Below are 24,950 nucleotides of genomic sequence, written 5' to 3'. Positions count from 1 at the left end.
AGTATGTTAACAATGTGCTCATGGTAAAAAAATCTCCTATTATGGGCAAAATAATTATCAAATATTAAATTCACAAACACTTCATTAATTTCATATATCTATGATTTTCATTTTTAAATAGAAATGATGAATTTTGTTTTGTAGGGCTCTACAATGTCTATTCAAGCTCTGGCTAAATATGCCCTAGCCACAGAGCACAAGAAGGGAGATGCAACAGTGACTATTGAGTCAAAGTCAGGGTTCCACAAAGAAATTCATGTGGACAAAGATCATAGTGGTCTTCTGCAGACAGTAGACCTGCCGGAATTCCCTGGGGAATATACAGTAACTGCCACTGGAAAAGGCTGTGTCTATTTACAAGTAAGTAGAAGATGTCTAGTCAGAGCAATGAAAACTGTATTGGTCATAGCTATCTATAAATGCACACATCGCGCTCTAGCAAGGATGCGACAAAGAAAAAGCTTCAGAATGATGTATATTTTACAACTTTCTTAAAGGTGCCCATACTCGGTGCGTCTTGCAGGTGCTATGCGATGTGTGCTCCACGCACATCCCATCGCACAGTTCAAAAAGTACAGTATGTACTACACATGCTTTTTGAACTAGCTTTGGATCGCAGTGCATTGCATGCAAATCGCATGCGATGTGATGTAGTCCAAAACGCATACAATGTAACGCACCGTGTATGGAATTCTTACAACTTGTTCTCAATAAGGTTCTTATTTGGTATTAAAATTAGTGGCATTGATAATTTCTTGGTACAGATTGAGCAGCTCTCATTTGAGCTGCACATGGCGATAGAATCGCCGTTTGCCAGCCGCCTGAAGGGGGCGCGCTCACATGAGATGCTCGCGTGCCCCATTCTGGCAGAGCTCCCCCGCTGCTCTTCCGTCCTTCCCGGTAGCTGCCCCCACTAACCCTGCCCATCTCTCTGAAGCAGATACGGGCAGGGAATCCGCTCCCTGCCCGTATCTGATGGGGACTCATGACCGTGTGAGATTTTTGCGAGTTCCCATCAGATGGAGCACATCTCCACCAGCCTGCGCCAGCTCAGGGAGTCTGGTGATTCCATGAGCCGGCTGGGAGACACTCCATCTGTATACTTTCCAGAGGGATCACTGCAGGCAGAACCCACATAGCGCTTCTGTGGCAGTATGACATGAATCCATTAGGTTCCTGTGGATGATGCACATTGAGCGATGGAGGCACCAGAGTACCACCACCATAAGGGTGACTTTACACACAGTATTCTAGGGCACCACCAACTGAAAATGAATCCTTGTATTTATCACTAATATAATTTCTGTGATTTTAATACCTAAATTTTGTATTTGGTGGACATGACAAATTTAATGAGATTTCCATAGTACAGGTATTAGCAAGTCTGTGACAATACAGTAAGATATATAAGCTTAATATATGAAGTTAATAAGTTAATTTTTATTTATTCATAAAACAGGTCAAATCTATTTGCTTGATGTTGTTGTAGTAAGAGAACAATTTAGGATAGGACCGTTGTATATACAGGTTGAGTATCCCTTATCCGAAATGCACTGGACCACGAGCATTCCGGATAAGGGAATTTTCCGTTTTTTGGAATAAAAGTGTGTTAGGCATACATACCTGTCCCCTGGTGGTGCCCGGTGGTCCCTCGGCGTCCACGTTGTCCCCTGGACTCCACAGCAGGCCTTCAGCACTGTCTCCAGCGGTCCCAGGAGTGCTTCGCGTGAGTTCCCAGGTGCGCCGGTGCGCACTCGCTCAAAGCACTCCTGGTACCGCTGGAGAAGCCGGAGAGGATGCTGAAGGCCTGCCATGGACGCCGGAGGGCTTGGTAAGTATTAAAAAGGGTTAGGGGGGGAGGGGGGGGAAGACAATTTTTTTTTTCAAATTATTCCAAAAAAACACGGTTTTTGGAATAATTCAGATACAGGATGCACGGATAGGGATTACTCTGCGTGTATTTATATGGAAAACAGTGCAATACTGTTACTTTAAATACTTAACCTATGGGCCTGATTCTGGCTTACTTGCAAAAGCAAATTTTCTCTTGCTAATGGACAAAATCATGTGCACTGTAGGTGGCTAATGCAACCTGTGCAGAGAGAGTTAGATTTGGGTGGGGTTTGTACTTCAAACTGAGATCTATATTGCAATATAAAAATAAAGCAGTCAGTAATTACCCTGCACAGAAACAAAATAACTCAACCAAATCTAACTCTCTCTGCACATGTTACATCTGCCCCACCTGCAGTGCACATGGTTATATCTATTAGAGAGAGAATTTTCTTTTGCAAGTGAACCAAAATCAGGCCTTCAATTAACAATACAAAGGGCATTATTATTTAAGAAGGTTCCCTAGGAATGTATTTTATAGATAAGTAATGTGCAGACATGACAGGGTAATCTTGCCCTTTAAAGTATTAACCCTTCGAGTGCCAAATGAATTTGACAAAATAGGTGTGCAAATTGGCAGGAACATTTTTTTATTCATCATAATGACCTGTAATGATTACCTTTTATAAGAAACAATCTTTTTTACACAGCATTTTTTATTTGAATTGATATAACAAATGGGAGCGATGCTGGCATTTTTAAATATTTTGCGCCTCTCTCACAGAGATCTGTGCATTCAAACAGTTTATATATCAATAGTCTGTTGCTGTTGTTATGGTTTTTTTTTTTACAGATTGAAATGTTTTATAGTTCAAGGAGTTGAACCAAATAAATTTAGGGGGGTTGTATTGGATATTGGTTACATTAACTGTAAATAGTATAAAATATTTAAGTTCCCTGCAAGAAATAAAAAAAAGTAGTTTTGCACCCTACTCTGTTAAAGACTGTTCTGTGTCTAATTGACCAGGAATCCATTTCTGTGGCTAACTCTTTTTTCAATATTCTTCCTTATTCAGTCTTTCACAATTTTAGGAAAATAATTGATATGCATACTGTATTTTGTCATTTACATTGTAAAACATATTGATTATACTGTATAATTGCCTTAATTACATATTTTTTATTTTTTTAAAGGTGTTCTTAAATTGAATGTTTTTATCCTTAATAAAGAATAATTATACAATTGCATTTCTAAATATATTATTTAGATTACTTTCATAATATTGTGTGCAATATGAATGATCGTTTCTAAAATGTTTTATTTACTGTTATATATGTTAATAGGGATTTTGTGTGCTTTTGGGTTACAAAAAAATAGCAAAATTGGTTGTAAAAAATGTTTTATTTTCAAAATGAACTAAAAAATATATGATTTGTCCATAACTGGATGTAAAATGGTTTAGTAGCCTGATTGTTGTTGATACAATATTTATTTGCCTGCAGTCACATCTGCATTATAACAGTATTCCTGACCATTCCGATGACCACTTTTCCGTCAATGTCACCACCCAACCAGCCGTCTGCACCCATGAAGGACAAAAAGAGTTTGAACTCCATGTGGATGTCAGGTAAGAATAACACTGTAAAGCCTAATCCATTGTCATATCTGCTTTTACTTTAGTATACTGTATAGGACAGTCACTGTAGAAATAAAAATTACTAAGACAATTTCTAGAATATAAAACAAGACAATATGTTATCGAATGTGAGCTATTGTCTTCAGACTACGGTGGCCAGAAATGATATTTTCTTCATTATTTACTGGATGCTTATAGCCACTGTGGTTGTGCTGAGCTACTTAGCCCAGGACCTTTCTGCTTTGATGGCATTAGTCCACCATTTCACCCGTTTATGATGAGATATTGAATGACTATTCTCATAGCATATATATATTTTAATGTTTTATATATTTTTAACAAATTGAATACATTTATGTACTATTACATCTTCTCCCATTGGTTTGGGTAATTCATTTTGGCAACATTCAATGTACATATGTTAGACGATATAGCACCAGTCCACTTTTCTCCCTACCATTACTCATATTGGTTTGAAGCTTCTGGGATAGCTGGGGCTACTGCTTAGATGTTGAGATAGGAGAGGTGGTTCACGACCAACTACTTTGTAACTGTATTCTGAGTCAGTGAAGAAAGTTTGGGGATGGGGGGGTGCAGGAGTGGAGACACAATACCTCAGGTTACTAAAATAATGCTGCCCATAAACTTGTGAGATATTGTATATAATCATTCGATTTCTACCAATTCTGGCTGATAAATCGAATGATTGTATGCATTTTTAAGGGACTATTCAATGCGCGGGCACGCCATCAAATGTCGCATCGACAGATATTATCTGCACATAATATCTATCGAATTGTAGGAGGTTTTTAACCACATGCAATTGCTCGAATACAATCCAAGGGTGGGGGGCGGAGGGGACGCATTCAGCGTTGTGGGGTTTGGTGAGCGGGGGCCCTAGGGACTGCTGACGGCGTACCTGCGTCTCGTATCAGGGGGCGGCGGAGTAGTGTGGCGCTAGCAGTAGTGCTTGCGGGTGGCGGGAGTCAGTGGTGGCGGGAGAATTGTTTAAAATACTGGGCTGCCCTGTGATTGGTTGAGAGAGCTCAGCCAATCACAGGGCAGCCCAGTGTTTTAAACAACTCTTCTGCCACCGCTGACTCCCGCCGCCTACAAGTGCTACTGCTAGCATACACTACTCCGCCACCCCCTGCCTGCCCTCTTCCAGCACCCGATGTGCCATCGGAGGATTGCATTCGACATCGGGTGCTGACTTTTGCACCCAAAAATGTGATCGGATTCAATGGACATCGTACTTCGATGTCGCATCGAATCCCATCACATAAGTGTATGGGCAGCATAAGTTAAACAGCATTATTAATAATATATTTAGGTGGAAAGAGGTGAGACAATGGAAGACCAGAGTGGAATAGGTTACAATAGTCCAATATTGACCATGTTTGATAGATTTTGCTAAGGAACCTGGAGCTCCCTCATTTTACTTTTCCATCCTTTTCTAGATACACCGGAAACCGGGAGCAGACTAACATGGCACTGGTTGTGGTGGAGTTTCTGTCAGGATTTGTGCCTGATAAGAAGAGTATTAAAAAGGTAGAAAAGTGGCATTTAATAAACTATTACAGGTATATTGCTCTGAAAATGATGTACTGTAGGTCTGCAGTGTTAGAATGAATTCTGTGTTTTGATGAAACTGGAAGCAAATCTGACAGCATTGGAAAATGAAGGAAACCGGTCTATCATGGGCATATTTTTGAATTATTGTACTTTATACACAATGTTTATAATTTGAATATTGAAAGTACACAATCATGGAAAGAAAGCCTAAAGTATGCCTGCAATGCACAAAAATAAAATAATACTTAGTGTGATCAATTTATATATAGGTTTGGAGATGCCCACACTAAAGACCATATGTGATTATCAGACCATAAATGTGAATTTGGCCATTGTCAGGGAGGGATCCTGCAGTAGTGATGTATTGCACTATGTAATCTCAATACACAGGGACCTGGAGAAAAGACCATAAATGGCCTTGAAACGTTGCCACGCTTATCTGTAAATTATGCTGAAAAAACTTTTTGCACAATATTATGTCCAGTGGAATTGAAGCCTGATGAGTGCCGCCTCTTATTTCTACAAAGTACCCTGCAAGGTATTGTGGTGTGTATATATATATATATATATATATATATATATATATATATATATATATACACACATATATATCCATATCTACATATATAAATTTTTGAAGAGGCACTCACCAGGGCTTGTATCAAAGCAGTATTTTATTCCAACATTTAAATGGTATTACAACGTTTCGGTCCTATCCAGGACAGGACCAGTGGAATCAGCAGCCTGGTCCTGTGTCTGGTTGTGTGATGCAATTACCTGAAGAAGGTCCTGGATAGGACCAAAACGTTGTAATAACATTTAAATGCTGGAATAAAATACTGCTTTGATATAAGCCCTGGTGAGTGCCTCTTCAAAAATGTATATACTTGGATCTCCTCTTCTGTTGAAGGAATTGGTTTATCAAGGGTGACACCCCAGTAATTTGCCCTGTTGTTGGATTGGAGTGTGACCGTTTTCTTGGATATCTATATATATATATTTCTATATACACACACACACACACATACTGTATATATATATATATATATATATATATATACTTACATAGATACATGTACAGTATATACATATACAGTATATAGCTCAATCAAGCTGCAAGCATTTGGAATATCCATGTTATTGTTTTACTTCCTGCAGTTGGAGAAAAATCCTTTAGTAAAAAGAACAGAGGTGTCAGAAAGTAATGTCACCATTTACTTAGACAAGGTAAGGAATGTATCAGTCTATTTAAATTAATGGCTGTATTTGCACATCTACAAATCTGTTTCCATGGAAATAAATCAGCTACAAATCCATAAAATATAGGTATTGTAATGATTCTATGAATTGAAGTAAAAATGTGTCCATTTGTTACAAAAAAAAACATAAACTTGCCTTATTCATGAAACATGCTACATTGGGATATGTTGGGGTAGATAACAGACAATTACGATGTATGAAGTCTAGAAAAGGATCAGATCTATATGCATGCATATATATGGAAACTATCTACCTTCTAAGGCGCCTATTGAATTATAATGATTGACATTTAACCTTAACTCTATATTACCCCTAGAAATTAATCACATGGACGACACATCTTATACTAAAAATAACAACACGGACAACAGCTGCATAAGTTAAAAGGTCAAAGATATTTATTAAATGGTATAAGAATCTCCGCCCCCCTTCGCCGCCCATCGCATACTTAATTATCGCATATGTTGTAACATATGCGATAATTAAGGCAAAGGACAGCTCTTGCGTTAAGAGCTGTCCTTTGCGGTGAGAGTCGGCGGGTCCCAGCAGGTCCCGGCGGCTCTTCCCTCCCTCCCACACCCGGCGCTGCTGCTGCTGCGCCGGGCTCTCCTCCTCCCTGCACCTGGAAGAGGATCAGTGCAGGGAGGAGGTCACAGGTCCGGGCAGCACTGCGCTGTGCTGCCCGGACACAGGTGAGGGGGCGATGCGGGGCGGCGGGGGGTCGGCGCGGGGCGGCGGAGGGTTGCGATAGAAGCCCATTGGCTTCTATGGGGCATCGCCAGATTTTTCTGGCGATGCCCACCGCCGCGGTAACCCGGCGGGGGATGCTTACAGCATCCCAAAATGCGGTAAAAACCCTGATAACGGGGTTTTTACCGCATTTTTAGTTTAGAGAATCCCGCCCAAAAGGTGCTAATAATGGTGGTGACTACAATGCCCCAACTCATAATCTGGGCAATGAAACGCCCACATCTATTTAAAGGTACAGCCTGCACTGTGACGATCTCACCACTCCTTCTGTGGCATGGGGAGAACCCTTCCAGAAAGTGACCAACATCCCCTCACGGAGGCAGGACTCACCAGTCGTCCTGTCAAAGGGTGGCAATAACATACAGTGACCACCTGTACCTCAAAATGACCGCTGGTCGAGAGCGTCTTCTAGACAATTTTAATTAAAGATTTTGAAAAGCCAAATTAGGTGATGGCCAACAGGCCAGGTAGCAATTGAGAGAGCAAGGGAAAGTAGGGTGGGATTCCAGACTCAAATAGGAAGCAGCATCATCTCACTCCTCCATTATACCCCTGCACAAGCTACCACCCCTTGACTACCTAATTGGCTGACCCATCTATCAATCACCCTAAGCTTTCATGAGTAATCTATCCAGTCACAAAACGTTATTGAGACAATCACTAAATTCACAGGCTCTTAAATGCCCTCCTGCCTATACAGCCCTCACTTAATCTTATCAGTTTCGTAGATAAGTTGCATGAAGTTAACAGCAAGCAGGAGAGTACTGTAGCATATTTGGCAAATAAATAAAGATGATATTGATGACTGAGGTTTGGGGTTCCACATCCCATGTCAGCAAGCAAACCTAAGCTGCTCCCAACAACAAACACTATACAAGCTCTCTATATCTTTTTTTTTAGTAGTGTACTTTATAAAGTATCAATATGTGAACTTATTCCATGGCTCCCCTATGGGTACGTTGACCTAATGGCACCCTTGTGAATCAAGAACTCAAACTCAAGAACCTACTGTACAGTCCATACAAAGACATGGCCCCTCACATAATGGTCATGCAGATCCACCCAGGCATTTTACGACATTTGCCTTTCCATTTCTGGTTCCTAGATTACCTTCAGTGACTTGCTCTGTTCATCCACAGCTCACTCACACAGATGAACACTTTGTTCTTGTGCTCAATGAAGAAACACACGTGAAAAATCTGCATCCTGCAAATGTCGCAGTTTATGACTATTATGTTCCAGGTAGGTAGAAATACACACATAACATACATGTACTTATAAGTATGTGTTCTAGTAATAGGCTGCATTATTTTCCTGTTTATCTTGATGAAGTTAGTGCTAAAACCCGTTTTATGTTTAATTACTTTGGTTTACTCTGCTAAAATTCATAAGCAGTAATATTAATTATATAGAAGTGAGGATGTGTGACAACAGTTTTGGACATTCAGAATTTTGACATGGATGTGAGGCCAACATGTCACATGTTTACCTTCACAATGTTGACATTGAAAAAATGTTGACATAAGGTCTATATTATAAATTTTGAAAGGTGACATGACAAGCATGGGACTGTCCATTCCAGAGGTGCCTCTCCCTAATCCTACTGTTAACCCTACAACCTAATCCTATCCCTAAACCTATCCCTAACCCTAGTCAGAACTGTAAATCTAACCCTAATCTTATTCTTAGCATTCCCCATAACTCCTAAACTAAACCTAACACTATCTGTAAACTTAGCCCAGACACTAAACTTAACCCTAATCCTATCTTTAACCTAACCCTAAACCTATCCCTAACATCTTTAAAGTAATTTTAAAAAATGGCTGTTGAAATTCTATTGTCAACATTCATAAAGGGGGAAATTTACTAAGATGTGTATTCTACTTCACATGTGATGTTGCTCTGGGCAACCAATCAGATCCTGTCTACTATCTTCTAGAGGGTGCTAAATAAATAGGAAGCATATTCTGATTGGTTGCCTATAGCAACATCACATGTGAAGTAGAATACACATCTTAGTAAATTTCCCCCACAGTCTTGTGGATGTTAACATATTGTATGACAACATTCTTTCTATGATGAGATTCTGAATGTCAGTATTATGAATGTATACCAAGTTCTGCCATTAATCAGGCATAATGTCTTGTGTTTTCTGTTCTAGATGTACATGACGTAGAAGAGTATAACTCTCCCTGCAATGCAAGTAAGGACACTCTTTAAGTATTTAAGTGTATTGATTTTACCTGTATTGAAGATGGTTTTAGAGATGTGTCATTTCCACAGTGAGTTGAAACAGAATTCACCAGTGATTGTGAATCCTAAACACTTATTATTGGCTATACCAGAATGTCACTGTTGTTTTTTGTGGCTGAAGATTTCCAATAAGGGTGCTATCCTATTAGCATCAGCGCTTCCCCACTGCTAATAGGTTACTTTGGGGATATCCTATTAGCCCTGATGCCAGTCTCCCTTCTGCAGTGGCACACGCAGGGGGGGGGGAGTTTCTGAGTACCCAGAAACCCCCCAGAAGTCTAGGCTGAAAGCTAAGGGTCACCTATTTCCATGGGTACAAGAATTTTTTAAATCGGCCCTTGGAAACCGGAGATATCTGACTTCAAAACAGTGGTCCCCATCCAAGCCTGTTAATTGCTTTTCCCAGTCAGATATTTCAGGTTCTGTCTGACATAGCTGGGACTCTCCTCCTTTGAAGGACACTAGCAGCTTGTCTCTACTGATCCCAGAACCAGAGATATCAGCCTTCCAGCAGCTGGTTACTGCTCCAGCTCCACACACATGGTATGTAGTTTTATATTCTCGTTGGCAGATTGCTCTGCCTCCTGACGTCTGATCCCCTAGTCCCCAATACCATTTGGTAGGTGGGATTCTCTAGTTTTTAATTCCATTAAAATCTAAGAAATCTAGTTCCAGGAACTGGAGATATCTGCAGTCAAGCAAGCTGTCCTCCCACCACAAAATTATGAATAATAAGCCCACTCCACTATACACCGCTCCTCTGCATATTAAACATCCTCTACCACCCTGGAAGTTATGTATCAGGGCCCCTTCATTCAGCCCAATGCACCCTTCCCCCACCCCAATGCCCCCTTCCCCCACCATCTCCCACCATCTGTGCAGTAAAGGGGTAATTAGTGGAAATTACTAATCCAGGCCCTACATGCTGAGTGGTTGATATAATACTCCCTACCCCCACCCGCGGGATATCAAAGCTTCCCCCACCCCTACCGCTGGAGGATCGGTAGGGGCCCCAATACATTGCTATGCCCAGGGGTCTACACTGCTGTTGACATCCCTGTATGTATATATATATATGTATGTATATATTGATAGTAGATATCGCACTAGCTTCACAAAGTGAATAAATGACCGTGCTCAGGTCAACAATACAGATAGTAATGGATCCCACAACAACAAATGGGAAGACCAGCACCAGTCCAGTAAATAAACAACAATGTATTTATTGTCATGGAGGACACATCTAAGAATGAGCATATAATCATGTCCGCATAAAACACCCAACAGGCTGTACTTAGCATTCTCAATATATATATTTGGAGTGCCGCCCATTTGTATCGTTAGATACACTTCAGTTTATACTATTGCAAGGAGGGCACCGCGGTGGTTTCTGAGTTATTTGGAGTGCCGGACCACAAACTGAGACTATATATATATATATATATATATATATATATATATATATATATATATATATATATATATACACATATATGTGTGTGTGTGTGTATATATATATATATGTATATACATATAATACATATAATAATAACATATAATAATAACAATAATATATATATATATATTATTATTATTATTATTATTTCTATACATTTGGTCTATCTTTAATACTTTAACTGACCCGGCATATACTGGGTCACCTAAGTGTCCATCTCTGTGCATTGCTCTGCCCCTCTGGAAACCCCCTTCTGCAAATCCTGCGTTTGCCCCTGTTCTCCCAATACCAGCTGTAATTGGGTATTATGCTTTGTGTGCCTGAGGCAGTAATGGGGCTTCAGAATGGCACAAGAATCTAAGGTTGCTCTGTGTGTGATCAGCTGTCTGCTAGAGAGAAGATGTTGGTACATACAGTAGGTCCTGATTCAGTGATCTCTGATGCGGAAAAACTGCGAATGTCAATCATGCTGTGGCTTGAGGAATCTGCAAGCGGGGTTGCACGTGCACAGTCCTCCCGCCATTGCAGATGCAGGATAGTATCCATCTCTGAAGCAGGACCTACTGTATCTAACAACAACATCTTTCTAGCAGATTGTGATCCATTATAGTGCGCTATATAAATTAAACTTACTTACTATAATCATCCCTAAGGAACATATTTATAAATATTCGGGTTTCAGCAACTGTATTTGTACTTGCGGCAATACAAAATAAAACCATTAGGAGCTGTGGCTGCTCTGAGAAATGGAGGGACCAGGGCCGGCGCCACCACTAGTCAAATCTAGGCATTTGCCTAGGGCGCCGGCCATTGGAGGGTGGCATTTCGCCCCCCCCCCCGTGCCGCGGGGGTACCTGTCCTGCGGCTGTGTATATGTGCCAGAGTCCCTCCCAGCGCCCCAGGCAAGTCGGGGTGGGGGCGCCCCGGTTCCAAGGGGGGGGTGTACCTGTCCTGCGGCTGTGGATATAAAGCTTGCGGTGGCAGCGGGGGGTCCCTGCAGTCAAGAAATAACGAGCGCTATCCGCCTGGCTACGCGGAAGCGTTTCTGTTGTGGAAACACTGGCCGCACGCTGATTGGCTGAGATTCAGCCAATCAGCGTGCGCCGTGCGGCCAGTGTTTTCACAACAGAAGCGCTTCCGCGTAGCCAGGCGGATAGCGTTTGTTATTTCTTGACTGCAGGGACCCCCCGCTGCCGCCGCAAGCTTTATATACACAGCCGCAGGACAGGTACACACCCCCCCCCGGCACCGGGGTGCCCCCACCCCGACTCGCCTGGGGCGCTCCGGTGCCTTGAACCGGCCCTGGGAGGGACTCTGGCATATTTGGAGATATCTGCTGCAATTCCTCCTTCATACATTGGGTAGCTGGTATCTTGATACATACTTATACTCATACATACTTGATAGTAGCTGTTATCCACCAAAAAGGCTTTTTATTTGGAAGTATATGCTGAAAAAAAAAACAAATAAGCCCCTTTTTGTACATTATAAAAACAATAAACTGAATTTATGACTTATAAATAATATTTGTGACGTTCCAATGCTTCTATATTAGCAATGACCCCTGCATGTATCTCTCCCAGTGAAAGGCCACTGCAAAGTCAGTGTCTCCGAGAGGGCAGATTGTGGGAATCCAGGTATTACCAGGGTGCAGTGTGAACAAAAAGGCTGCTGCTACGATTCCAGTATTTCTCAGTCCAAGTGGTGTTTCTTCCAAGGTTTGCCTATAACTTATATTTGCTATTGTGATCACCACTGTCACAGAGTTCTAATCTTCTGCTCCTTCAATTGATATTTCATGACTATTTATTAGGGATTAGCAGTTTTTTTTTTTTTTTTTAATAATCAGAATTTACCCAAATTTAGGGGATCTAAGTAAAACCGAGTCCCGGCTCAGATCCCTTTTGGGGAGTTGAGTGAACGGAAATCCGAGTCAGGTCTTACCTTGAGTTGTAAACTTAGATATAATAACTGAGTTTTGGGTTTGGATCGCGTGTTAGTCCCTCTCTCATTATTTCAGGTGATATTTCACACAAGAGAGTGTACTGTATGGTAAGGTGGGAGTAATTTACTAGAAATGACTGGAAATCAGTGTTGTTGATGTTCCTAAAACTGTAGTAATAAAAATGATGCATCTAAGTTACATGAGTTTCACTATTTCCCTAACTTTTCTACATTTTTAGATAAACTTTAGCTGGATACACACTATAAGATTATCTTTTCAATCTGACTGGTTAGAACGAAAATCTGGTAATGTCTGGGAACAAATTACAATTAACCATTTGCTCCCAAAAACTAGGAAATGTACAAAAACACTAATTTGCTTAAATTGGTTAAATCAAAATGCTTCAACCAATTTGTCTGAATGACTATTTTTGTTGGTTTTCCATGTTTGGAAGCAAATGATTAATTGTCATTTGCTCACAGGAATTACCAGATTTTCCAGTTTAAAATTCAAAACCAAACTCAAAAGGGAGATTTGCAAAAAGAAGGTGATGATTTAGAACAAAAACGTGTCCAAACATCTTTGTCAATATATTGTGCCCTTTTATAACATTATACTCTGATTTAACTCTTTCTGGGACAGGATTTGAAAAAGAAGAATCTCACGAATAAAGAATCGGTATCTGAAGACATCACACACTGTGTCCCCTGAGACAACCAATACATACAGTCTACCCACGAGTAGCAGAGAGCATATAACTCTATCATGGACTCCGGCTAAAGGATACTGTTTCTTGTAATGCAACATTCAATAAACAATACACAGTGTAATTTTGTTGTGTGGATTTGTTGTGCGATAAAGTTTATTACATAAATACATATTTATTGTAGTTATTATAAGGTGTCAAAACTAGGAAGCCCCTAGTGACATTAAACCAGGACAACTGCCTGTGATGTTGGCTACATCGGCACTCAAAACTAATAATTCAAATTCACTGTCACCAGCAAGTGTTCCTTCAGGGGTCTAATGCCAAGTAGTCAGGGGCGGATCCAGACCAAAATGACAGGGGGGGAACCATAAATGTTTTGGGGAGAAGAGGGGTGGAGTTTTAACTGGAGTGGGTTTGACCAAATATGTTAGGGGGTGTGGCCAAGTGCGCTGAATATTAGGTGTGTTTGTGGTTGATGTACACTGCTGGAGAGGTGTCATAATCGTTAAAGCACCAGCTGTAGAGTATCGTAAGCTGGGTGCTTTGACATTTGAGGTTGTGTCCACGACAGAGTAGAGGGAACAATGAAGATAAAATATAATGAATTTAATAAAGATATTGCAAACAGTGATAATGATGGTATAACTGGAATATGACAGGCATGCAAATATAAAGTCAATTGTCCAACAGGTTATTGTAATAAATGATGGAGCTTGGTACTTGAAGAATATTGCAATATAATTTGAGGAGTGGAAGTGAATCTGAACTGGAGTAGAATACTTGAAGGTAGTAGTAGGATTTGAGGATTGGCTGGTTTGGAGAACGAATGAAGATTGTATTGCAGATTGAAAGATTGGATGATTGATTGGAGATTGGATGATTGAGTGGAGACGGAAAGATTGGAGGATTGGTTGAAGATTGAAAGATTGGTTGATTGGTTGAAGATTGGAAGATTGGATGATTGGTTGAAGATTGGAAGATTGGATGATTGGTTGAAGATTGGATGATTAGTTGGAGGTTGGAGGATTGAATGATTGGTTGGAGATTGGAGGATTGGTTGAAGATTGGAGGATTAGTTGAGAATTGGAGAATTGGATGATTGGATGAGAATTGGAGGATTGGATGATTGGTTGAGAATTGGAGGATTGAATGATTGGTCGAGAGTTGGAGGATTGGATGATTGGTTGAGAATTGGAGGATTGGGTGATTGGTTGAAGGAGAATAATAAATGAAGAATAATGAATGGAGAAGAGTCGTCCTTTGCTGAATAAGGTCATAGCTGCTGACAGAGGTAGCCGTGGAAGTAATGTTTGAGCCAGCCAGCAAGCTCTGCGACCACAATCGGCGAATACGCCTTACTTGTGACTTCCGCTGCCCTCGCCGGAATCCCCTGGCTTCCCGGAAGGAGCTGCGTGCAATCCTTTCCCGCGTGTCCGGCCCCGCACACTCTGCAGGAGTGGCGAAAACGACAGTTTGCCCCCTATTACATTTGCCGTCATTGAAGGCAAAACATTTGCCCTTACCTCCCACCTTGGGAACTTGAGAAGGGGCCCCCATGGACTTCTTTCCCGAGCCCTCCCCTGGGGGCTTGGTCTGCTGTGTCACCTCCAACCACACCTCCACATCCTTAAAACCCATGGGTAAAATGCTATTACCATCCTGTTTCCTACGAAATTTCTCATCGTAGTCCCTCCAAGAATACCCCTTAGTCTTAAGGTATATCTCATGTACCAGAAACAAGTATTTAACCACATTAGGATACTCCGCAGGCCGGGTTTCCGCATAACAAGCAGCAAATACTAAAAATCCTCTTAACCACTGATGGAAATTTCGAAAGGGATTCTCCCCAATCCCATCAGCCTTCTTCGCTTTCTCAAATGCTTGTCTCATGTCCTCCGTAAGGGTGAACATGTCAACATATTTACCTTTCTTGATCTTCTCCCTCATCCTCTTCCTGAGCCCCCTAGTAACCGCTGTGTTTGCACAGTGCACCATCTCAGTAAACAAAGGGGGCTTAGGAGGAGGAGGAGCCACAACTGCAGCCTTATCCTTATTCGTTGCCTTTGCCACATGCCGCGCAATAAGCTTAACCAACTTTCGCGGTCTGCGTGGGGAATCTGACCCCACGCTGCTGGTATCGCTGTCAGTAGACCCGCAAGATGAATTCACAACTTCACACTCACCAGTCCCCGATGTCCCCAGAGCTTCGTCGGCCGCAACGGCCAACCCGGAACCAGCTGACTCCGTCCCGACAGCAGTCCTCGCCTCCTCTCGTACCTCCCAACTTCTTCTCCTCGAACTCACTGGAACCGCCTGAGCACTATTAATCTGTGAAGAAACAACAGGGGGGGGGGAAACAACACACTACCCCTTTCCCCCGCACCCGATGCCGGGCCCGACACCGGGGGCGGTGGTTGTGACACAGTAGCATTAGGCGGGGGCCCCTAGGCAAAGGCGGACCCCCAAAGGGCCAAAAAACCCTTGCGGCCCCAAGCCACTACCCCCCGAGGAGGGCAATGACACACCGGAACCCCTGTGAAGCTGCCAAGGGTTAGTCTGGCCCCAACCTTGCTCCCACCCATAACCTCCAGGACTAAAGGGACCTGCACCCTGGACCATAAATGGGGCTGATTGGTTGGGATACCTGCTGCATAGCCCTGTGAGACGTTGGGGAAAGCCTGCTGCCTCCAAGTCGCCCCCTGTGGCCACGCATTAAAACCCCCACTTGACGGTGAATGAAAATATGGCCCACCTGGGGGAGGCCCACTGGCCTGGGAAGCCTGACATAGGGGAGCCCTGTGACACAGCAAATGATTGCGCCCCCTGCCAAGAGGGAGTGGACATACCTCCTCCTCCACCCCAAGATACCGTGGGGTAGGCCCCTGGAGCAGCACCCTGCAAATGTACTGCCGTGGCCAGCGTGCTTCTGGAATACACCATTTGGCTTAAACCTGTAAAGCCTGCGGGAGAAGCAACTGGGAAACCCGCAGCGCCCCACCCTGACATAGCCCCTGGCCCAATGCCACTACCCCCCAGGTGCCCCCCTTGACTATGACCTGACCTGAATAAAACTTGCACTTGTTGGCACCCTGCTCAAACCCCCCACAGCCTCCTGATGTCCGGCCACAGGGTTCCCAATACCAGTAGGAGCCAACACTGCGGCTCCCACTGGCATCACCACTGATCCCTGCACCGACCAACCTAATCCTGGAGAGCGGGGGGTGCCAGGGACGCTGCGCGCCCGCCCCCCTGCCTCCAAAGCCGGGCCCAGAGCAGCACTACTGAAGGCCCCATTTGGGCCCGACTCATCCTGCCTGTTCCCCGCACGGGGAAAAGCATCTAACATGTCTCCCATCATGATATTGCTGACAGGCCATGCCCCCCCTGGAGCCGAGGCCTGCAACGTCACTTCACCCCCATCATTGTCGCCGGAGGGATACCGCTGCCCGCCGGGGGGACCCCACTCGCCTCCAGCCCTTTTTGATCGCTGGCTGGTAGCGACTTCCCGCCATTCTGGCTGGAAAGCCACAAAAACAAAAATAAAATCACAAAGACTGCAAAAAACCACCAAGTCACTCCATCCCTTCTGTGACCAGATACAGGGTGGGCGGGAGGGCTTCGAGATGGTAAGAACCAGAAGGAAAAGGTCACATGACCCCTGAACCTTTATGCCCCAGATCTGGCTACTCCCCTTAACCCTCTGATAGGCTCCCAGCCTGCTCACCAGGTGTTTCCAGGCAGAGAAACAACACACCAAGTTTTTTCTTAATCTGACCTTTCTGTGAACCTAAGCTAGGGCTCTTATATGTCCTTGGGTTTATGCAGCCCTCAGCCAATTAATCCGCTGCAGCCTCGAAACCAGAGGAATTGTGACCTTTAATCTTACAGAAAAAAACCTTTTTGGCAAATAACCAGCCCCCCTCAGAGGCGCTTTTGCAGCTGATCGAAAAAGAAAACCTGAATAGAACTGGATAATTATTCTTTCAATTAAATGAAAATCACAATAAATCAAATATATAATATGAGTGCACTCAAAGTAAAACATAAATATACATCATAGCTGCCTACCATCCTGCATTCTGCAGGAGACTGCCTGAAATAGCAGCAATCTCCCTCTCTCCCTCATTAGTCTACCAATCTCCCACATTTCACCTAGCCCACATCACTGAAGCATTTTGGGGGGAAAAAGGAATGAGAGCTACTGTACAGTAGATACGTTTACATTGAATCATCAGCACCATTGCCCAACACTATAGGAAGCATAGTATCTCTGGTACTTGTGGATTATCACGGCTCCCACGATGTGCATCGCATAGCAAAAAATCGCATTGCATCGCATGCGATTTGATCGCATGCGATCGCATGCGTTTTTTAACAGAAAAGCATCCAAATGCATTGAAATTAGTATCAAACATGTTCTTTGGCCCCCAAATGTCCGTTTTGAGGCTGTACCACCCCCACTATCAACGCGAACCCGAAGCGTGGCGAGCGCAGCGAGCCCGCGAGGGGCGGCGGTACGCGTCCTAAGACCTTGCATACCCCCACTATCCACGTAGGCGTGGAGTTGAGAATAGAAAGTGTGGCGAGCGCAGCTAGCCCCGCGAGGGGACACGGATACCTTCACAGGTATACGCGTAAAAAAATGGTAAAAAACTGCAAAAATCGCATGCTATCGCATGCCACTATATATGGCATGCGATGGGAGCCGTGATAATCCACAAGTACCGTATCTCTTACTAACTGCTTTGGGGCTCGTCTACATTTTGATATGTCATTTTAAAAGATTCCATCCAGATGTAGCAGTACACACCCTCACTTCTAGGTGTCATGTTTACAATCTCTCTTCACAATCACTCCATATATGGAACTAGACACGCCCCCTCAAAGGAGCGCATCGCAAAATTCTACTACCGACTATAATCTAGTTTTCAAAAGTAGGCAAGTATGATATACATATATGTGGGGAAATATACTAAGAATACAAATATGAAAATACGTATTTGTATTTTTAATACACCTGAATATGAATGCATACAGCTGTTATATTCCGCAGAAAAAATGTATTAGTGGAATTTGACTGATATGTATTTTTGACAATACGAATTTGTATTTTAAATACAAATTTGTATTTTTAAATACAAATTCATATTTTAAAATATGAATTCATATCGGCTGCAGTGTTTAAAAAAAAGAATACGGGGGGACAAAATGACTAGGGGTCCCCCCGTATTTTAAAAAGCAGCACCAGGCCCAACCAGCCAGCAGGGTAATGCCACAGCCAGGGGGATACTTTTTATACAAGTCCCCCTGGCCAAAGCATTAACCCCTTGACCGGTCAGCCTGGGCAGGGGATCTGGGGGAGTGGGGACCCCCCAATGAAGGTGTCCCCCCTCCAGAACTTCCTTACCCAGGTTGAAGCCTGGGGCTGTCCAGGGTGGCCCTGGAGCTGTGGCCAATGGGCTGATGAGAGTGTATTAATAGATTAACACTATTGTATATGGCTGTGGAACTATGAGTCCCAGCAAGCCTCTACCGCATGCAGGGACTTGGAGAACCTTGAGTCCCTGCATGCGGTGCATTAAAGTGTTATCTGGAACTTGTAGTTCCACCGCAAGACAAATAGTTAAATAAACACACACCAGAAAAATAAAAACTTTACTACATACAGATCCCACACATACAGATACTTACCTATGTTGAGCCCGTAGGTAGATCTACCTCCGTCCATCGGTGCTTTCCTGAAGAAATCCAGGGGGTACCTGTCAATTATACTCACGGGGGTCCTCTGGGGTAGATCGGTCCTCTTGCTTCCAAGGTCTTGGCAAAAAAATAAACCGATAAGCAATAACCCGAACCAAGCCGCACTGTCAGAAGAAGTCTCACGGTGTCTGTGTTGACATCATGCAGCTCCGCCTCCTGAATACAGCTATTGGCCGCCTAGCAGCTTAGCAGCTCCTGATTGGCCATCTGTCGATGGCATATATATATTCGTATTTATAAATACAAATACGAATGTGCCATGAATGTGAATACGAATTAACGTATTTTCGGTATAGTACATACATATAGTATAGTATAGTATTTCTGTATACGAACACAGCTATTTTTTACGAATAGGGCTTAGGAAATTTCCCACATGATGTCAATTCCACATAATCATAGCATATTAAACTTCAAAAAGCATATTGTTATAGCTTTATAAAGAAGAATTTGGGAGTTACCTGCTTTCAGCCACTGCAGATGTTTGTGATTTAGGCAAAACGAGGGCAGCATAGGCCAGAGTGCAGTTAAGAGCCCGGGGATTTGGGGGTTAAACGCAGATTGTAATGCAGCACAGAGCAGTGTGTGATTCATAGGCAGGTTAGCATGTGGTGCATCTGGGCCAATCAGCACCAAGAGGGGAGGTAGCTTAAGCAGGGTATATAGGGTCCAGCTCTGGGGTAGGAACTTCCTCTTGGAATCCGGATCCCCACCCTCCCATCCCTTCTTTTCCTTCTTCTCTCTGGTGCTCATTGCCTTCAGGCTGTCCAAACAATTCGGAAATTAAATTTTAGTTTAAAAATCGGCGAGAAGGCGCTCTCGACCAGCAGTCGGGTGAGGTGTCAGGTGGTCACCGTGCGGTATTACCCCCCCTTGCCAGGACGGTGGGCGAGTCCCGAACTGAGCGGGGACGGTGGGCACTTCCTTAAGGTGTCCGCGCCCTACCTTAGAGGGGGCGGGGAGCCGTCACGGTGCAGGCTGTACCTTGCGTAAGGGGTGTGTTTGTTAGATTGGAGCGATGCAGTCGCTGCCATTGGCATACACCTCTGACTGGTGCTGGTCTCAAGTGCTTTCTTGGCCATCCCTTTGATAGACTAACAAGGGTCATACCACCTAAATAAATAACTTGACCATTTTAAACTTATGCCATGGTTGTCTGAGTCTTATTTTTAGATAAGGTGTCCGTGCGAATTATTTCTAGGAAGTAATGTAAGGGTAACAACGCAAGGCAACCAACATAATCCCTTGGGCGCCTTAATGCTGCTGGTGCTTGCAGGATATAGGCCCTTAAGCTACTGTAATTGATTCGCTACGTTGCGAATTTGCAATGATGACCGATGTTTACTGCCTGAGCATGTGCAGGCTCTTCACTGCAGGTGCCCTTGGAGACTTGCATAGTCTCTGTGGTTTTTGCAGCACGGGGAGGCGGGCATGTAGGAGACATTCGAAAGTGTATCCAGGAAACCGCTGGGCATCATCTTGTGACCCAGGGAATGACTATCAGAGATAGCATGGAGTTAAAGACAATAAAGAATTATAATTTATCATGTGTGAATACTGTTGTCGTTTATCGCTATTTATACACTTAGTACTAAGTATGTATAGTACCCTTTTCAAATATTATATTTATATTTTTCTGTTGAAGTTTAACTTCCACTTATTGTTTGCTCAGGTAATTTTAAACTATTTAATTAATAATTTGAATTAACAAATTCTGAGTATGTATACAACGTTTTACATATATTATTGTTATTGGAGTGAGTATGCTTTGCTTTACTGTTTCCCTTTATTTATAAACAGATCAGGAATGATTGCAAAGTTCCACTTAAAGAAAATACAATACTTTATTTATTGTGCAGATCATTGTGTTGGGGTTTGGGGACCTCCTGCCTCTCTGCTGTGGCATGGGACGAAACATCAGGAATAACCAGAATGGTAGCAAACCATTCCAGTTGACCCTTAAACACACTAGGGTGTTACAGAAGTATCAAAGCTTGGAGAGATACAAAATGGGGAAGGATAAAGTACACACAGTCAGCTGTCAAATGCAGCCTGATTGGTTGGTACTTTATCTCTCTCCAATGTTTGATACATCTCCCCTTATAGTCTGCAAGACAGTCAGTGAGAGAAGAAGTATGAATATAGGCCAAATAGAATATTCATTAATGTAAAATAAAACAATGCTTTGATTTTATATGGTAAAAAAACCTACAGTATATGACGATTATTAAAACAGGAACGGTTGTCGGTTAGAATTTACATTTATGTCACCATGGTTAATAATCAGCAACAGGAGTTATTTGTTTCCAAATTACTACAGTACTTTAAGTTAGGAAAAGCCTTTTACTGCCATTTTACATTACAAATTCCCTTTTACTAGATAACATACCGTGGGTGAGATTTAATAGGGTGAGAGATTCAGAAAGTGAGAGATTTGGTAAGAAATCTCCAGTTTTTTTAAAGCGGCAATCATTTACACTGCAAAATCAAACTGGTTTTGCAGTGTAAATGATTGCCACTTTAAAAAAACTGGAGATTTCTTACCAAATCTCTGACTTTTTGAATCTCTCATCCTATTAAATCTCACCCCTTGTGCTCAGTGATGCTTCTATTTTCTAGGAAACTAGCTTGATACTCCCTCAGTGATATTGGGTGACATTCTATGGGATGCGCTAAATGCGCATGTTTTATTCGCGCACCACATTGCCGCAAATCGCACTTTTACAAATCGCACTTTTCAGTCAAAATGAGCATATTTAATGTGATGCGCATTGGAGGCTGAAAAGTGCGAAGAGGGGCGATTTGTGGCGAAGTGGTGCGCTGTATTTAGTCCTGAAAATGTGCGATTTTCATGTCTGAAAATCGCACATTTGCAGGACAGCGCAAAGTTTAAAAAAAAAAACGAGCGCGGGGTCCCCCGCCCGAGTATAACCAGCCCCGGGCTCACTGAGCCGGTGCTGGTGACATAAAATCAGGGTCCCCGACAAATAGGGGTCCCCTTGATTTCATGAAACCAGCACCAGGCTCAAGGTCCGGCTCTAGATGCGCTGAGATGTTACTTCCTCGGCGTCTGTATTCAGAATGATTTCTGGCCAATCAGGAGCCGACTTTCTCGGCTCCTGATTGGCCAAGAAATCATTCTGTGCAGAGACGCCGAGGAGGAAACATCTCAGCGCCTGTCAAAGTCCTGCGAGCCGGGTAGCAGATGGGAACAGCGCTGTCACCGGAGAGGATTCCGAGGTCGTCGCCGGGGACCAGGTGAGTTGGATTTGCTTCCTTAGGTACCCCTGGGGACTACCTCGGATCCCGGACCCCGGATTCTGCAGCCCAGGAGCCCCAGAACCCCAGGACCAGCCCCGGAACCAGGACCAAGGCCCCGGAACCGGACTCTTCTGCCCTGGAGCCCCGGAGGACGGACCCAGGATCCAGGGACCGACCTACGGGCTCAAGGTAGGTAAGTATCAGTGTGTGTGTGTTTTGTATGTATTAAACTTTTATTTTTCAGTGTGTCAGTGTGATTTTAACTATTTTTTGTACTGCTGAACTACAAGTGCCAGCGGGCCCTTTAATGCCCCGCATGCTGGGACTTGTGGTTCTCCAAGTCCCAGCATGCGGGGTAGGCTTGCTGGGACTCATAGTTCGCCAGTATAAAACAATAGTTTTACTTCTTTTTTTACACAAGCCATCAGCCCGAAGCCCACCGCCCAGGGGCATCGGGGACAGCCCCGGACTATCAGCATGGGCTGGTAAGTCCTGGAGGGGGGGGACCCCTTCATTGGGGGGGTCCCCACTTCCCCAGGACCCCTGCCCATGCTGACCAGCCAGGGGGTTAATGCTTTGGCCGCGGGAGCTTATATAATAAGTTTCCCCCGGCTGTGGCATTACCCTGCTGGCTGGTTGTGTCCGGTGCTGGTTCTTAAAATACGGGGGACCCCTAGTCACTTTGTCCCCCGTATTTTGGGAACCAGCGCCGGACCTTGAGCCTGGTGCTGGTTTCATGAAATCAAGGGGACCCCTATTTGTCGGGGACCCTGATTTTATGTCACCAGCACCGGCTCAGTGAGCCCGGGGCTGGTTATACTCGGGCGGGGGACCCCGCGCTCGTTTTTTTTTTATTTTAACCCTTTCTTTTATTTTTTACAGCAGAACCCTGCACAGAACATTGCGATCTGTGCAGGGTTCTGGCTAATTCGCCAAACAGACCCTGGTCTGAAATAAGTGCGAAAATTAGGCACCTAAATAATGCGATGTGCAAATGCGCATTGCATTAAATAAGCGACTTGTATACTTTTCTATACGAAAACATCTGGATGCGATAAAAATGCGAATTAATCTCGCAATTTTACTCAGCATACCTTAACGCACATAATATGCGATTTCAGTCCCTTAGCGCATCCCATTAAATTAACGATTTAATGGGAAAATGCGATATCGCCATTTTGTGGTCTAATTACCGCAAAAAAAGCCAAATCGCAGTCCATAGAATGTCACCCATTGTTTCCACTGCTGTTAGTAAGTGAATACACCAGTTCTATTGAAGTAACGTACATCAGTGTCCACAGACATCTAGCCTCCTTTCATGATGAACAGCCTTTTTAATCACACCATGCCATGGCGTGAATCGGTAGTGACAAGTGTCTTTTCATTTGACTATATTTATTAAAATGCATTTTAATGAAATGATGCAAACAGGATGCACAAGCAGCATGATATGTGGCATACCTATATTCATGACATGTGGTGTGCCTATATTCTGTGTGCATTTTGTATGCAGATACAGCAGCGGTCGCTCACAGAATATTACATCATATGCTGATGCATCTTATTCCCATAGCAATGCAAATAAGATGCAAAACAAGACACCGGATGCTAAGGGATTTGCACCGAACCTGTCAGCTCACTCATGCGAGGCATCTCCCACACTGTGTGGTGTACTCAGGCTAGGTGTATATTATATAACATATTAGAGAAATTATATTTAACAGAGTAACTCACAATACAAATTACAGTACACTGATGTTCACTGCTAACAGCTACATTTCATTTTTAGGATTCTAATGTTCAGACAGCTTAAAATTGTTTAAAGCTAATCTATAGTAAAACATTTATAAAAGTGTTTACAAAGCAGAATCAGTGCAAGTTCATGAACATAACCTGCATGGAAGATAAGAGTTCATGTGTTGAAATGAGATTATTCAGCCAATCGTCTCCCCGTATGTTTAATGTCCTCATACGCCTCCAGCAAGGGAGGTGGCAGAATATATATATAGGACAACAGAGAGACAAATTCAGCGGAGGTGACTTGTGGGCCAACATGCAGCTTCTCCTGGTGTCCGTCTGCCTGGCCATCTTCAGCTCAGCACTTACATCAGCATCAGACCCGTAAGACTGTTATTGTGGGAATGTATTACAGGTTAGGTCTCCTATATCCAAAATGATTGGGACTAGAAGTCATTTGGATATTGGATTTTTCCTTATTTTGGAATACTTGCATTCCAAAATGAGATATCTTAGGATGGGACACAACCATAGTGCATTTATGTATCCTAAAAACATAGCCTGTAGGTAATTTTATACATTATTTTGTATTATTATTATTATTGTTATTATTATTATTAATAATAATACTGTAGTAATAATAATAATAATAATAATAATAATAATAATACAGGTTGAGTATCCCGTATCCAAAATGCTCGGGACCAGGAGAATTTTGGATAACGGATTATTCCGTATTTCGGAATATTTTAATATTTCAATGATGTATTTTAA

General features: G+C 43.1%; 2 protein-coding genes across 2 annotated transcripts in view; both read left to right on the top strand.

Moving 5' to 3' along the window:
* LOC146009228 (alpha-2-macroglobulin-like) overlaps window positions 1-13,539 on the top strand; it is a 193,172-nt gene extending 179,633 nt beyond the window's left edge. Inside the window, exons 30-37 of the mRNA XM_083149390.1 lie at window positions 145-360; window positions 3,337-3,461; window positions 4,931-5,021; window positions 6,204-6,272; window positions 8,195-8,297; window positions 9,217-9,258; window positions 12,348-12,482; window positions 13,352-13,539. Coding sequence (XP_083005516.1) covers window positions 145-360; window positions 3,337-3,461; window positions 4,931-5,021; window positions 6,204-6,272; window positions 8,195-8,297; window positions 9,217-9,258; window positions 12,348-12,482; window positions 13,352-13,380 — 810 coding nt within the window. The 3' untranslated portion in view covers window positions 13,381-13,539. The remainder of the gene's footprint in view (window positions 1-144; window positions 361-3,336; window positions 3,462-4,930; window positions 5,022-6,203; window positions 6,273-8,194; window positions 8,298-9,216; window positions 9,259-12,347; window positions 12,483-13,351) is intronic.
* A 10,866-nt stretch (window positions 13,540-24,405) lies between these two features.
* The window catches only part of LOC146009230 (alpha-2-macroglobulin-like), a 240,847-nt gene continuing 240,302 nt past the window's right edge, over window positions 24,406-24,950 (top strand). Inside the window, exon 1 of the mRNA XM_083149392.1 lies at window positions 24,406-24,560. Within this exon, the coding sequence (XP_083005518.1) occupies window positions 24,493-24,560 (68 nt within the window). The 5' untranslated portion in view covers window positions 24,406-24,492. The remainder of the gene's footprint in view (window positions 24,561-24,950) is intronic.

Source organism: Crinia signifera, chromosome 6, assembly GCF_055691185.1.
Source record: "Crinia signifera chromosome 6, ASM5569118v1, whole genome shotgun sequence".
Lineage (NCBI taxonomy): Eukaryota > Metazoa > Chordata > Amphibia > Anura > Myobatrachidae > Crinia > Crinia signifera.
The sequence above is the reverse complement of the archived record's forward strand: the minus strand, read 5'-3'. Positions and strand labels throughout refer to the sequence as shown.